General features: G+C 36.3%; 1 protein-coding gene across 3 annotated transcripts in view; it reads left to right on the plus strand.

Moving 5' to 3' along the window:
• CSMD3 (CUB and Sushi multiple domains 3) overlaps positions 1–17135 on the plus strand; it is a 726530-nt gene that overhangs the window by 685973 nt on the left and 23422 nt on the right. For all 3 annotated transcript variants that reach the window (XM_055706136.1, XM_055706138.1, XM_055706139.1), the window contains 4 exons: positions 1862–2041; positions 5814–5987; positions 9740–9913; positions 10174–10247. In XM_055706136.1, the coding sequence (XP_055562111.1) occupies positions 1862–2041; positions 5814–5987; positions 9740–9913; positions 10174–10247 (602 nt within the window). The remainder of the gene's footprint in view (positions 1–1861; positions 2042–5813; positions 5988–9739; positions 9914–10173; positions 10248–17135) is intronic.

Raw genomic sequence — 17135 nt, forward strand, 5'->3', positions numbered from 1 at the left:
TCATTGAGTTAGAATTGGCCAGGATTTTCTTACTGCCAAGGAAAATGCCTTGCACAATGTTCCAGAAGCAGTTACAATGCTGTAGGGGGATTGTCAAGTTTACCATAAGATAAACTGCAAAGCACATGGGAGCTCTATTTGCTACGAACTAGATCTTTTTCCCCCACTGTTTGTTTTTGCTCCTGAAAGCAACAGTTTTTTATCACTGCCACTAGGGTTCTCAGGATTTCTTACTCTGAAAACTCTCAGAAATTGATAAATCCGATTGACTAGACCTGAGAGAAACTTATTTATTTTAGTGTTATTCTCAAATTATAATAATTTAAATCTTTCTTAACCTCTTGTGAATATCTAATCTCATTAGGATACAAGAGGTTTTACAACTGCTCCCACTCATTAAAGTACTATAGGCCTGATTTTGCCAAAAGCCATGACCTGTGTTTGGGGATTGCTTGGACATTCTCATCTGTTTATCATAGAATCATAGAATGGTTAGGGTTGGAAGGGACCTTAAAGATCATCTAGTTCCAACTCCCCTGCCATCGGCAGGGACACCTTTCACTAGAACAGGCTGCTCAAAGCAACATTCACCTTGGCCTTGAACACCTGCGGGGATGGAGCATTCACAACTTCTCTGGGCAATCTGTTCCAGTGTCTCATGCTCCTGACAGTAAAGAATTTCTCCCTAATATCTAAATCTGCCCTCTTTTAGTTTAAAACCATTACCCCTTGTCCTATCAGTACAGGTCCTACTGAAGTCTGTCCCCATCTTCCTTACAAGCCCCCTTTTAAGCACTGAAAAGCTGCTATAAGGTCTCCCCACAGCTTTCTCTTCTCTATGCTGAACATCCTCAACTCTCTCAGCCTGTCTTCATAGGAGAGGTGCTCCAGCCCTCTGATCATCTTTGTGGCCCTCTGAACTTGCTTGAACAGGTCCATGTTCTCCTTATGCTGGGGTGCTCCACAGCTCAATGCAGCACTCCAGGTGGGGTCTCATGAGAGTGGAGTAAAGGGGGAGAATCACCTCCTTTGACCTGCTGCCTACACTACATAGCCCAGGTTTCGGTTGGCTTTCTGGGCTGCAAGCACCCATTGTCAGGACATGTTGAGCTTTTCAGCCACCAGTACCCCAAAGTCCTTCTCCTCAGGGTTGACCTCAATCCATTTGCTGTCCAGCCTGTATTGATGCTGGGGTTTGCTCTGACCCAGGTGAAGGACCTTGCACTTGGCCTTCTTGAACTTCAGGTTTGCACAAGCCCACCTCTAAGCCTGTCCAAGGTCCCTCTGGATGCCATCCCTTCCCTTCAGCATGTTGAACCCACCAGTCAGTTTGGTGTCATTGGCAAAGTTGCCCCCAGTGTTCATGTTGCTGATAATATACATGTTACATATGTACATAGTAAGCATATGAGGATTTTACAAATTGGGAACTTTTTGCAGACATATATCTTAAATTTTCCAGACTGTTTCCTTTCAGAATGTACCTATGCAAAAGTAAACTAAACAATAAATGTCTGTTTCTTTAGGAATGAAATTCTGAAATAATAGGAAAATTTGTGGGTATCAAAGGGTGATAGTGACCTATGGAATTTTTTTTTTTCATTTTATAATTTTAAATTTTACTGATAAAATTGAACAATCTGTTAATTTTACAGTTGAATAGATGTATTGATGTTCTCCAAATAGAACTGTTTTCCAGCTCCTCATGTGTTTGGCAGTGATTTCAGATGAATGAATAAGATTTATGGTACTTTCTTCTTTTTGCCCAATAATTTCCTAGTTTTGTCCAATGTTTTTTCTGTCACATATAAGTAAATCACATTCAGGTTTTCAAATATGTTCCTCAACTATTTACTTGCAGTTATCAGTTGTGGAGATCCAGGAGTCCCAGCCAATGGCATGAGATATGGTGATGATTATGTTGTTGGACAAAATGTTACTTATATGTGCCAACCTGGTTATACAATGGAATCAAATGGCTCCTTAATTCGCACTTGTACTAGTAATGGCACATGGAGTGGAGTAATCCCAACATGCAAAGGTACAACACTTATTTTAATCATCACCTATTTCTTCTGTGACATTTACATCCACTGTTTATTGTAATGAGTTAGCCAAATATTTCCACAGAAATCAAAACTTACTGTTAGTATGAATACACTGGATTGATTTGTTGGCTGCAGGAACAATGACTTCACCCTTTGCTTCTTTAATGTATTTTGCATACCAACACAGTACATAGAACATTTTTTTGCAGCTTTATAGAATGTTTTCTTACTTTGCTGCTAAACTGAATTAGCCAATATGAAATGATTGTTATAATTTGTTTGTTCATTTGTTAAGGTTAGCATGTCATACCAAAAATGTCCTTATATATGTCCCTGTCCTTACAAAAAAGACCACTCAAGCATGTGATAGACACTTTTCAATCTGGAAAGGTCTACATATGTACAACTGAACTTTCTCGAAGGTAAAGTTGTTCTGGGTTACCTTCTCCATAATACAAAGCTCTCTCCTTCATTACACATGCACTTTTGACCATCGCTGTGCTGTATTGACATACTCTGCAAAAAGATGTTATTTTCTCTACTGTGAAAACTGAAAGGATTAATCTCAAGATCTTCTTTCTCTCACTTTTACTAATCTTATTCCTAGTTTCATTGTTTTATTGCAGTTGCTTTAATGCTTTAATAAAATGTTGAAATTTAAGAGCAAAAAATCTGAATGTTACTGAAAGACTACCTTGATGCGGTCATCACCTTTGATGATTGGGGTCATCAAAATTATTTATTCTGACAAGTTCACTTTCTTGCTAAACCTAAAACATCTTCTTTCTAGAGTCATTTTTATCACTCTTCCTGATACCACAGCTGTAGAGAAGCAGCATTACTGTTTGTGTGTTTTATTTCTGGGTTCATGCTAAGTGTTTCTGATGTCTGTTCTTTTAAAACTTAGTTGGCTAAGTTTGTACTGACTTTGTTCTCATCCATTTTTATTCTGTTTTGTGTTCAGGAAGTATGGTAACATACCTGTTCAGTAGTGTTCATTTTCCTCCCCTGAATTTATTCATCAAAACAGATCAAATAAGTTTCAAATCTACACCCCATTTGCAATTACTTTGCTTGCTGAGTACAATACTCTCAATGTCTTACCAAGTCCATTTTAATCCTAATTCACCTTTGATAATTTCAATTTTCAAAATTATTTTCCCAACATATTCTTGAAAATGTCAGACTTTGAGATCCTGTTAACAATTCACCATTTTTTCCTATTTGTATTGTGCTCTCAGCCAGCCTCATCTTCAAGTACAAAACTCATTTTAAGAACAGAAGGACAGCCATACAGGTCCTATTGACCAAGAGTCTGTCTGTCTCCAAGAGTGGCTGTAAGCAAACAGCTAGAAGATTGTAAGACAGAACAAATATTTATGATATAGTCTCCCAGTCTCAAATTCCTAAGGACCACAGGGCACCCAACTGGGAGCAGGAGATCTAACTCTGATTTGATATGAACAGAACTATACAAAGAAAGAGTTAAGACTGTCAATTTTGGCTTTGAGGTTTTGAGTCCTTCTAGGTTTAGGTCATACATATTTATGGTTTGTATAAATACTAAATAATAATCATATGCAGAATCTATAGCATTCTCAGAATTTTGTTCTACTCCACACAGGTTTGTGTAAGTGTACTAGCTAAGTTAATAATCCCCATTTCTTTCTGTGATTAAAAGTAATATGCAGTAGTGTGTTTGAAATGTATAACAATTAGTTCTTACTGTCAGAAGGAAGTGCCAGGGTCCTCCTGGCACCATTAGGTGAAATAATTGGAAAATGAACTGGGCAAAATATGGATGTGTAATTGTTGCCATGCCATGCAAATAGAAGATATAAATAAATCTCTGGCATTCTGTAGTTGGAAAAAGGTGCATGTTCATCTGCAACTAAATATTCAACTAGTCAAGCATTTTTTTTTTCTGCAGGTTTACATTTGTAATTTACTATTACTCTTAAACTGAAAAATGTTGCTGCACATATTTATGGTTAAATCTCTGACCAAAATATTTAGAGAGACATTCTGCCTTGTTCCTGGGTGTTGTTTTATTTTGCTGCTTTCACCCCAAAATTCGGATATTACATTTGCTTTCATGCTACTTCTTCTGTCTTCTTTCCTAATTACTGACTGGTATTTCTTCCTCTATTATTCAGCTCAGAAGTTAAAACATACAGATATTTTTAAAAGGACTAGTCATGAAGGTCTTGGACAATGCGAACAGACTTTTGCTGCTTGGAGTACTTATTTTGACTGACTTTTATTAAAACATCATGAAAGTCGGGGAAAGGCTATCACGTCCTTTTCTGGGTTGGTAGTTTGGTGGGTTTTTTTAAACTATGAACCAGAGCAAGAGAAAGTATAAAAAACATGGCCTTCAAATTTAGATTTGGTTTACTGGTTGACAATTATTTGACAATAGTACTACTTTCATTAAGTATTCTCAAATAGTCATAAGTGATGCTGCAGAGCATCTTTGTGGTGTAAATAGTTTGAGATTGTCTCACTGAAGATTATAAGAATGGAGGAATGGTATATGGTGAACCTTCTGCAGATCACATTCAAATACACAGTACTCCTGATCTAGTGCCTCTAACTGCTAAGCCTGCAAGATGACACCTGTCTAAACATAACTTTAAAGGTTATGAGTGCAGCATTTCATTTCCTCCATTTTTGTGACCTCTGTGTTCTCTGTGTTAATTTTAGTCGCCAGCTTTTCTTATTTACCCCAACTGTCTCCACTAAATTAAATCATACAAGCTTAATTTGCTTTCTTTCTCTTTTGCTAGTCTTTTTGCTAGTTTTACCAGTTTCTCCCAACTTTTCTCTTTTTTATCCCATTTCTCTTTCACATTTATTCTAGTAACTGTGGCTTACGTTTCCCCCTTTCTCTTTTTGATTCAGATTTTTTTTTTTCATATAACTTTTTATATACCCTTTTTCCTTCAGGTCTCAATTAACAATTCTCTGTTGCTACCTCATTATGCAGGGAATACCACTTTTATCTTCTTTATCTACTGTTACATCTATTTATTTCTACTGTCCTCCTGTGGTGTTTTTCAGTCCTCTTTCATACAACAGAGTAGGACATGTTTCTATTTCTTCCTGGGATGCCTGGAAATGAGAAACTGTACTGAAATATTTCTTGTTGGCCTTCTTAAAGGTAGCAATACTGACAATTTCAAAATGCTGCAAATCGTTACATTTTCTCCCTCTAGCCAGAAGCTAGATGCTTTTTGGTAAGGAGCTATTAATGAAGCAAATACTAACCAATCTGTGGTACTTAGAAACAGGCTTTCAAGTCATATTTTGGAACAATCATCCTGGAATTTCATCCCTGGGTGTTAATATCTAACAAATGCCTGAGCTGGTTATGAGGAAGAATGTATTTGACTATTACCATGGTAACTAAACATAATTATACTCTATGTTGTCTAAACAGACAAACAAAATCATTTTGTAGTATACTACCAGTCATATCTTAAGTGTTGTATACTTCATATCCTCCATACTGATATTTAGGTAGTCTTCCTAGCACCCTGTTTTATTGAAGACATTTCATCAGCCAGCCACTGTCTCCTAAACGGAGGAAACCAGAATTACAAACTTCAGGAAATGTGGCAAGTGTACAGTGAGGAAGATAGCATGTCCTGACTGTATTGTCCTCTAAAAAAGGTGAAATTAGCACATATGGTTCTTCTAGTAACTGTGTACACTGGGGATATTTACAGCAGCTGGGCCTAATTATATTGAATATTATTGCAGCTGTTACCTGCCCAACTCCTCCGCAGATCTCTAATGGAAGGTTGGAAGGAACAAACTTGGACTGGGGATTTAGCATTAGCTATGTCTGTTCTCCAGGATATGAACTCTCTTTTCCTGCTGTTTTGACTTGCGTTGGGAATGGAACATGGAGTGGTGAAGTACCTCAGTGCTTGCGTATGTATTTACTTTATAGTCCTGTATTTCTTTATTGAACTGTAGTGTTTTTTTCCTCTTTAAATTTTTTGCTTTTTGGGTTTTTTTGGTAGGGCTTTTTTTTTTGGTGTTTGGTTGGGGTTTTTTTTGGTGTGCTTGTTTTTATTTGTTCCCCCTAGGAGTGGCTCAGTTCATGTTAAACCTGGGACAAACACAATCCTTCTATATTTTCCAAACATGTAACATAATTTGTAGGTTTAGGAAGACATAGGAGTATCTGTAAATCCTTTGTGAGCATGTAGGAAGTTTTAAACACTAACACAAAAAAATATTATAGGTCATAAGTATATCATACATACCAAATGATCCAAAACAAAACAAAATTAAGAGGTACTGTCTTGTTTTCAGATCCAGCTACATATTGAATATGTGAAGTTTCATTATAATCACTTTTATTTGCTCATTACTCATCTTAAACTTTCACAGAGAGTTTTTTCTGGAGGTAATGTTGACTGGGGCCCAGGGTGATTCCTTGACAATTGTCTATTTTTCCCTCTGCCCTAAATTAAGTTACATGTTTTATACAGTATATTTTCTTAACCTGAAATTCATAACATTGATGGATTTCTATATTGCCGCAAAACTCATTACAATAGCAAATGTGACTTTTTCTTTAGGTTGGTATAATTTCACTCATTATTTGAAACATCTTTTTAAATAAATTATTCTAATGCTTCTGAGAGATATTCAATTGATTACACAGAAGAAGGAGGTTCTATAGTTATTTGTAGAATGTATTGGTCTTGAGCAAGGAATTTAACTGCAAGAGGAAAATTTCATCTTCATGGCTTTACAGTTTCTGAAGTTTAATTTGAGCTTGACAAGTAGCTGAGCTTGCCAGTTACCTTGCTAAATGTTGCAAGATGCAATTTTCTGTTCTTTTACTGTTTTTTGCATTCTTCATAACTCTCTTTGAAAAATATTCTGGTTTGGCTATATCCTACTACTATGAAAACATATAGATGAACTTTTCTTTTTTCCCTAATGATATTCTCATATCATCAACAACAGCTGCTTGGTGCTGCTGAAACTGTATGTACCACAGCTGGAACATGGTGAAACACATTGTTTCTGGAAGAAAAAAAACCTCCACCATTTGTTGTTTAAGTTCTGTAGATGGAGTTCTTCTAAAGTCCACTATATTATGAACATCAAAGACCATGAAAAATTCTTTTCATAATTTGTTCTTGAATTAGAGATTATGTCCTTACATTCATTTTTGAATATCACAAGCTATTTGTCATCTTTGAGGTTGGAATACTCAATACTGCAATGTGCTCTGAAAAAGGGGCTCCACCTTTAAACTCTTTAAAATGTATAGTTAGCACAGAATGCAGCCGCCTGGGAGTTAAAGGCTGTTTCATGCAGAGATTACATTAACTGAATGTTGTTGATGTGCAATGGTTACCCATTGGCTTGCAAGAGAAATCAATTGGCAGCCAGTGCTTGTCAAAAAGCTTAAACTAGCTGCCATCTGGCAGAAATGAGAGGGAGCTGGTGAAAGTCATTCTCAATGAGCAATCTTTAAGCAGTTCTTGACATCAGAAACTTACTTCTCAGCTTAGTTTCTCAGAGTCTGTAGCTGAAAGTATGCAAGGTGTAGTTATAACATGGAATAATTATTTAGAATGGAATATGGTTATGTCTTTGGTTGAGTATTAGTCATCTATGACCTGGTACATTTGTCTGTTTAATTATTCATATAGTAATTTGAATAAAGGACTGCTGTTTTTATAAGCTTGGCAATAGATGGCAAAAGAAAAATGTAAGCCTATGCCTGAAAATTCCTAACTACAGATATAACTTGCTGTTAATCAATTAAATGTTTAATTTGAATAATGAGGCCAGCCTCCTAGCTTCAGTGCCAGACTTCTGTGTCCCTGTCTCTGTTAAATGCTCTCAGATTCCATGGGAAAATATTTCCATTGGGAGCTGGGGGCACTCTCAGAGCTTCCAGTTTGCTGCAACTTTAGTTTGTTCTGTAGTCCCCTGTTCCAATATCAGAAGAAAACTGCCATGTTTTACCAGGGTGCCTGGTTCCCACAACTAGCTATATAGAAGGCAGATATTCAGTAGCTATTCAATGATTGGATAAAGTTGACCTACAACTCATTGGTGGAGTTTACTTAGTTCTATAAAAAAATAATAAATTTACAAAAAAAGAAAATTAATGTGAATAATTTTTTCCCTTGAGAGTGGTTGCTACTTTATTGGTACAAAAAACTGTTCAGGAGACAATTTCAAGCCCCTATATTAAAAATCTATATGCATTTTATGTATTTTCAAATTAAGACTTTTACAGACATTTCTAAAGAAAACAAAAATTACAACCATGATCTGTCTGTCAATCACACAATGAGAATCACTGTGTGTCACTATCTCCAGTTCATAGACCTTTTCAGAATTTGGCCTATAATTCTGCAGACAGTCCTGTTCCACTTAAAGCAATGAAATCGTATACATTTCTGCTAAATTACAGATTAAGCCCTTTTTCTTCAACATATATTTCCCATACAGTGTCTGTAGTAAGAGGCAGAGGGCAGGATCATTTCATGTGAGCAGGTCCTTTGGAAAGCTTAAAGCATACGTGACAAAGAGAGATGTTAGAAATATATTTTGAAGGTGGTTGTCTAAGAGATGTAATTTAAATTTTCTTTGTAGAAGGGAAAGACGGAGCAGAAAATTCCACTGTCTGTACAACATGCCTTTTTAGAAATATGTCAGTGCACACATCTGGGTTAGTGTTTTATGTTTTTGTGTGTATTGCAGCATTTTCTGTTTGAAAAGAAATTAGATTCTACAATACTGGAATTCATGGTGTCAGGGAATAATATCGTCTGACGGCACAGGGTTTACCATAGCTGATTGCACTTCCTGAATCAAATATTCAAAATCCAGCTTCTGACAATAATCACTACTTTATACTACAGAAGAGGGCGAGTAAGTTTGCCAGCAGTGCATTTACTGAGTTGTGCTATGCTATAGCCACGAGAAATCTTTAGGTGATAGGTATAAAGTAAAAAGATCAATTTAAGAATATGTTCTTATCAGTCAAATTTATCCTGCCTAATAACAGCTTATTAGCGTTTGATTTTTAGATTGACTTTTAGATTTCTTCACTGTGTTCGTTTGGTTTTTTGTTAGCTGTACTAAGTTTCAATTGTTGTACTTCCACACATACCAAATCTTATCTTTCAGTGAAGGATGACAAAGTAAGAATTTATGATTCCTAAAATCTGTCTGACAAATCCTTCAATCATACAAAAAAGTTGAGCATTGAGTAGATGGCAGAAAGCAGGAGAGGGCAGGAGATTTACATGAAGGTTTGGTACACTCTCTGATTGCTCTCTATAGGAAGATTTGCAGATTGATGTGGTTTGGGGCAGAGGTGAATTATGGATATCTGGACCTTAATAAAGTAGGTGGTGTAACCCTGAGTGTCAACTTCAACCTACTGACCAAGTCCACTGTGTAGACTTTTAAACAGCTAGCAAAACTACTGCAAACTGAAGCAGAGTAAAGATTGTCTATCTAGTCTCGCTTTTAATTCCTATTAAAAGTTTCTGTATTTTATTTGTGTTAAAAAAAAAAAAAAAAAACCCCAAAAAAACCAATATAAAATTTGGAGTAACTGCTTGACTGAGTTCAGGTAGGTTATTTTTGTGTATTTTAATAAATGGCACATTCCATTTCTATAATGCATTTTCTCACAGCAAAGTTTTGTGGTGACCCTGGAGTACCTGCTCAAGGAAAAAGAGAAGGCAAAAGCTTCATTTATCAGTCAGAAGTCTCATTCAACTGCAATCCTCCTTTTATTTTGGTTGGCTCCAGCACCAGGATTTGCCAAGCAGATGGCACATGGAGTGGTTCTTCTCCTCGATGTATAGGTATGGTAACACCCATATTACTGAAATTTCTTGAAATGTTTATTATTCTTTTTCCTGCTAAGTCAGTCTAACAATTTTCAACTATTTTGAATTATCCTGGTATTATTCTATACTTTCTAAGAATCAAGTCACTTTATATTTGTTTCTCTCATTGGCTTATTGCATGTTTTTGAACAAGCTTAATTTTGTGATGCATTCATGTATTTCATTAAAATGCTGTAATTTGTTTTGTACTTTTTTTTTTTTTTTTTTTTCTTAAGAACCTACTCGCACAGCATGTGATAATCCAGGAGTCCCAAGGCATGGGTCACAAAACAACACATTTGGCTATCAGGTAGCGTATAATATTTTTTATTAACTTGCATATTAAAATATTTTTGTACTGCCTCAAAGTCTAGAAACTTCTGATTAAAGGCCCAGAAACTGCTCATGCTTTGTAAGAGCTGGTTGCTAGAGTGCTCCTGTGTTTCCCTATTTCTAGCTGTTGCATTACACTGACCTTGTGTCCCTATTAGCACTGCACTGTGTGAAACCTTGGTGATCAAATTCTGCTTGGTTTCACCTTGAAGGAGTTCAGGATCTCTCCACCTATAAGTGCTCCCTACTGCTTGCCAGCTAGGCTTTTTCTCCTTAGAAGCATGCATGCTGTGTGCCAAAGTGCTAGTGTAGACATACTCTAAAAAAGAGTGGCTTTTTGTTTGGGGTTGTTGGTGGTTTTTTTGAGAGCAATTCTGTTGTTACATTTGGAAATCATGTGACCGCAAATGAATCACAGCATCACAGAGACTGGGAGAGCTTCTAGTCCAACACCTTTCTCAAAGCACCGTCATCTAGAGCAGGTTGATCAGAGATGTGTCTAGGTGGTTTTGAACATTTCCAGGGATGGAGACTCCATAGCCTCTCTGAGCTCTGAGTCCAAGTTGATCAACCTTACAGAGAAAATTATTTTTCTTATTTTTAAACAGAATTTCCTATGTTTCAATTTGTGCATATTTTCTCATGTCCTGTCACTGGGCTCCACTGAAAAAAAGTCTGTTTCTGTTGCCTTTCCTGTCCCCATTAAGTTTTAATACACACTGGTAAGATTCCCCTTGAGCCTTTTCTTTTGCAGGCTGGACAATCCCAGCTCTTTCAGCCAATCCTTTTATGCTAGGTGCTCTAGTCCCTTAGTCACCTTTGTGGGCCATCACTGGACTCAGTGCAGTATGCCCCTGTCTCTCTTGCACTGGTGAACCCAGCACTGGACCCAGTACCCACTTGTGTCTCACCAGTGCTGAGCAAGGGGAAGAATCACCTCCCTTGATCTGCTGGCAGTGCTCTGCCTGATGCAGCCGAGGAAGCTGTTGGCCACTTTTTTATGAGGATGTGTTGTGACAAATGGTGTTTTATATGCTTCTGTTGGGAACAGAACTGTGAAATTGAGAACGCTTCTGAATTTCTGATTTTCTGAATCACACAAAACAGTGATGTCAGTGAGACGTTTCCACAGGTGAATGGTGTACAGGTGCAAAACTGTGCCCTGTAATTTGCTAGGAATCTGATAAGGCAGCTGCAAACAAAGAGAGAGTCTAAACTATGCTGCTACATGCGTGATTGTTGTCAGGGCTGAAAGCTCCAGACGTGTGAAGGGGGACTAGGCAGAAGAGTGAGCTAGCAGCTCCCCCGTTGTATGTGGTGCCAGTCTCGCAGCAGGAGTTAAAAACTGCAGATTGCCAGAAATGCAAGAAAGGGCTGATTTAAATTTGAACAGATTTACAACATGAAATCAGTTTTTAGAAACAAAGGTTGTAGCTTAAGACTTCACAAAATCTCATGGCAAAAAATGTCTTTGGTTTGTCATTTTGGTGGCCTTTACATAGTACTCCTGCTTAGTGATTGTTTTAGCAGTCTTTGCGTTTTCAGATTGTGCTAGATCACTATCATACACAAGTGTTAATACAATAGTCTCTGTTTTCTGCAGGGAATGAAGTGCTGGTTTGTGCCAAGATAGTATATGCAGGGGCAGTCCTTGGGCTAACTTCCTTTGCATATAAGACAATATTATGCTAGAGGACAACTATTCAACTGTGTAAGAAACGATTCATTGCAATGAACATTTTCTACAGTGTTACTGTCCATAGTTTCTCTGGTGTGTTAGTGAGCTTGCTATCGTTGAAGAAGCTAATGCAGACTTTCTCATTTGTGGTGCAGTTGTTGCAGCTGTGAGTGAAAGCATCACTCACAGCTAGCATGGAACTGTCAAAATACCAGGCAAAATGTCAACTGATAAATAATTTCTAAAAGAAGCGTAGCTGCTGGCAGAATTTACAGCCTTGATCACAAAGTTGTAAGGTTAGTGCCTAGCAGATTTAAACAGTATGAACTATTGTCTCCTTGCCTAGCCAGTAACTTACCTCACACTCAGGTACCAAATTTGGTTTTATATAGTAACTAAAAATCTGCATGCAATTTCTGGTTACTCTGAATGTTTGCTTAATTAATATAGAACAGGGTAGGGGTATTATTCATACAGGTATAACTGAGTTTAGCTCTTTAAAACTGAGTCTAGTGTGGAAACAACAGTTAAAATGATTGGTTCTCAACAAGTTATTGTCTGTAGATCCTGGAAAGAAATATTAGATTACAATATATTAAATAATGTTATGACTCATTTAAACCACAAATATCTTATAAATTATTTTATGTTATGCTATAAGTAACTCCATGTATGAATGGGATAATAATGAGTTTTCCTTCCATCTATAGCAGAAAGATAAAGAATAATTCTAAATTATACCAAAATACTGAAGATAAGACACTTCTGATTTTTGTTTAACTATAGATCTGTGGTCTACCATTTTAAATAATAGACCACAAGAGCTTATGCAAAATTAAGCAAAAATGTTTTGCAGTTGTCAAACACATAACAGTTTGTTACTGTTGCGTAAATAAGATGGTTTTCTGGCTCTAACCCGGGTAGTTGTGTTTTCTTTTCTTATTTGGGGGTTTGGTGGGTTTGTTTGGTTGGTTGATTTGGGTTTTTTTGTGGTCTGGTTTTGGTTGTTTTATTGTGTTTTTTTTTAAACTCTCTTAAACACTTCAAATTTTAACTGATATTAATAGAGTCATTTAGGTGACTCAGTTGTTAAGTTTTAAATTTATGTCTCTCTATCCTTAAAAAGCAAGCTTTACCCTGATGGTAGGTTCAAGTCTCTATATGTGACATCCTGTTTTCAGTGCTTTTCAACAAATTACAATACCTCCTCTTTTACCTGACTATATCACTGAATGTCACTTGCTTTTCACAACACTAATGTCAAGTTACAAAATTCCACAGCACTGGATTTTTGTCCTTGTTGTTTCCCCTACTCTTGATTATCTGTTTTCCTAACTCATTGATTGGATTGAAAGTTCAGGAATATACAACATAATTCTAGGCTTGACTGAAAGGTGTATCAAAACCTGACCTCCTGGAACCTACACTAAGCGAAAGCACAAACATCACCACCTCACATTTGAATGGTGTTTAAACTGTTAAATAGAAGCTTTGTAAGGAAGAGGTAACAGAATTTTGCATTAATTTTATTGTTTGGTATTGAATTCAGCAGGCAGTAGCAGATCAGGTTCTTGTGTGTTTAAATAACATCAAAATACCAGTTTAGTGCTATTTGGATATCGGGCATGGCATGAAAATCAGTAGCATCACCTGCTTTAATTGTTATGAATATACACTTATAGGTTCTTTACCTTTCATCTGAGTATTTTTGATTTGACAGATCTACCTTAACAACTGTGTTGCAATGAAGACAAAATATCTTTAGAACTTAGTGATTACTGACTTCATCTGTAATCTGAAAAATAAATTGCTCCTTGGAAAGAAACTGTGGTTTTGAAATATTTCCTCAGATATATTTCTAGTAGCATAGAAAATTGCTTATAGCACTGTCACCATAAGCTGTTGTAACACAAGATACTACTGAATTGAAGAAACAGTTTAGAATGGCTTAGACCAATCAGTCATATATGTAAAATTTATTATTTCTTGTACTTGTCCAACATATATTTTTGTAGAAATTCAGCTCCTTTCCCCTACATTAAAGCCTGAAGGGAGTGGAAAGGCAGCCTGAATTTAGAAAGGAAAATAGCCACATTACAGTAGTGGTAGCCCTGCGTTAGCTCTTGGGTTCTATTTTATAAAATTTGATCTAGAGGTGTGGAGCAACCTTACAAATAAACTCTTTTTCTGAATGTAATGCTTATAAAAAACTTTAGTGTTGATTGAGTTGCAGGATGAAATTCCAAGTCCTGTACTACCACAGTATAGCTGTCTCCATTAGCACAGTTGGCATCATCGCTGCATCAATGAAAATGTAATTTAAGCCTTATCAGGCACCATGTAATTTTCCTGGTTCATTCTGTTTCTCAGGATCCTGAGGTCTGTGGCTTCAGCTTTGTATCAGTGGGGGATGTCAGAATCTGGAGTGCTTCGCTGGCAGGAATGTCATTTTTACTGTTTTTTTTTTTCCCTTTAGGTTATTTTTGTTTGGTTGAGTTTTGTTTTGGTTTTGGTTTTTTTGTTGTTTTGTTTTTCATCTGTCGTTCTTGATTCACTTGGGGTTATTTATAGTGTTTCTAACACACTTTTACAACCATTCACACTGCAGCTCCACATTGTATTTCAATCTACTATATAAGGTGCATTTTACCTATGTTAGATACTTGTTTTTTACACCTGAGACCTGATTCTGTACAGATCTGCATTTCTTTAAATAACCATAAATGAGTCATTCACATCATAGGGTCTCCACTGACGAGCCTGTGTCAGGTCTTTTATCACACCCATACCTGCAGTCTTCTTCACAGTATGCTGTGTCTCCATTTCTCAAGGCCTTTGCTATCATGCCAGTGCCAGGCTTGTATTTCTCTACAGTGCATCACAGTAGAGGTAAATAGATCATTCTGTGCAGAATAGTTTCTGGTAACTACTATGGATATAAAGCTGTGGTTGTACATAAAGGAAGGCATAAAAATTAGTCATAGCCACCTGATCACAAGAACATTTGATGTTACAGCTAAACGAAGTTTAAAAAACAAAACAAAACAAAACCACCAACCAAAGCCTACAGGTAGCTTAAGACACTTTTAGACAAAGGAAGCCTGTCAAGCCTCTGCCCAGAGGTCATGCAAACTAAATAGCTTGTTACTAGTAGTGGCAATAGTGTATTGCTGGACTACCAAAATACAAATACAGTAAAGACTTAATGAGTTGTGTTTTCATTCACAGAAAATATGATGTTAAAAGTTGGTGAAGAGAAATAACTGACATTTTCTCAGCCTCTCAATCCTTTGGCATGAATTGCTGGGGGTGGAGGAGCTTGTTAGAGTATCTTCACGTTCTTTTGTAAACTGAAGTCTAAAAAAAATTGGTTGTAGATTAACTCATGAAAGAGAGAAATATCTTCTATTCTTATAAGGAATATAAGACATAATAAGGATAATAAATTATGATTATAATTATTACAATTATTATAATATTATTATGGTGAAAAATTTATCTAGAGTACTATCCTATACTTTATAAATGGATGCTGGTTAATAGTTATGAAATTTCTTCTCAGATTGCTATTTCTCCTGTTAGAGAACTGCAAATATACAGTCTTCACTTCTTACCAAAAGGAAGCTAGTGATGTTGATTTTGGGAATATACAAACCATAACTGACACTATGGGAAAAGCAGCTATAGAACAGAGATGATCAAGCAGTATACAAGGAAATCTCTTTTTTTACAGGATGGGATGCAAACACTGTTGCAGATAGAACAGTTCTTCCCTAAAGCCAGTGAACAATGATCTTTCTGGTCTTTCCCCAGCTCTCCCCACTAGTGCTTCTATTCAAGCTGTATAACAAAAAATTCTAACAAACCAGATCTCAAGACTGGGAATTTTTTAAGACCATAGAATGCTGTATTTTAGCGCCACCTGGTGCCTTTGGCACAAGAATATTGTAAAATACACTTTAAAAGCAATTTTTACATTACGTTTTTAATTTTTATTTTTAATAATTACATCTTGCTTGTAAGCTTTTTCTTTCCAGGAGCAGTGAGACTTATACCTTTTTCTATTTATTCATTATCTTGGTCCACTTGTATTTTTATGCTACTTTGTGTGCTTATGTATGTAAAGCTTGTGTTTCTTTAACAAGGATAATACAAGAGGCATCAATGTTTATTTTTTTTTTAGGAAATAAGGAAAACAGCTTCTCTAGGAAAGCTGCAATATCAACAGTGGTTTGATTTGAGCATCGTTTGTCTGCTGTGAGGGTTTTTTGGATGGTTTGGGGTGTGGGGGTGTGTGTTTTTTTTTTTTTTTTTAATTGTGGAATGCTATCAACTCAGTCTTTCCACTTGGCAATTTGAGCCATTTCCTTATCTCACTGGTTATTTCTGGTACTAAAACCTGGTTTGATGTTTAGGCAGCAAAGCTTCAGTGAAGCCACGAGGTAGGCGGAGCTGCAGTGAGGATGTGCAGACAGTGGAAAACATTTCTATGCATTTCTTGGTTCTACTCTTCAGGTGAACAGTTTTGCTGTCAGAAAGGAAGCAGCAGAAGACTGAGTTCATAAAGAACTAATCCAAAGTCATGAATAGGCAGCTAAAGAAGAGAGAAAAGTTACAGAAAACTGAAAAAAAAAAAAACCCACCTCCTTCCTTTTTTCACTGTTACCCATTGAGTCCTGCAGGTCTAAAGACTTCATGGACATGATTCTTCACCCCTTTCAACTCATAAAGTATGAACTTTCTGTTCAGGCCATTCTTGATGAGTAGAATTACAATATACTGAACCGAATATACAGAATTCAATTTTTTGATCTATTGACTTTTTATTCATCAAAAGAAATTCCATACAATGACAAATTTATTTTAGGTAATGTCCTAGTAAAATGTAGGTAAAAATTTTGAAGTCCAAGTTACCTGATTAATTCAATATTGCCCATATTTAAGCAGTGTTGGGCTAATGTATGAATCATAATCACATCATGAGAAATGTTTAACTCTGGAAAGAAATACTTTCTTTCAAAACCAGAATGTAGCACATAAAATGTTAATTGAAGATAAGTGAGGTGGTGTAACTAAGCTGCTAAAACCATAGACTAGCTACTTCTGCAGTTGCTATTGACTACTGGAGTTTGAATCTCTAATTCGGTTACAGTTTAAAATTAGATATCTGAGTATAAGATGCCAGTT

Source organism: Falco cherrug, chromosome 3 (assembly GCF_023634085.1).
Source record: "Falco cherrug isolate bFalChe1 chromosome 3, bFalChe1.pri, whole genome shotgun sequence".
NCBI lineage: Eukaryota > Metazoa > Chordata > Aves > Falconiformes > Falconidae > Falco > Falco cherrug.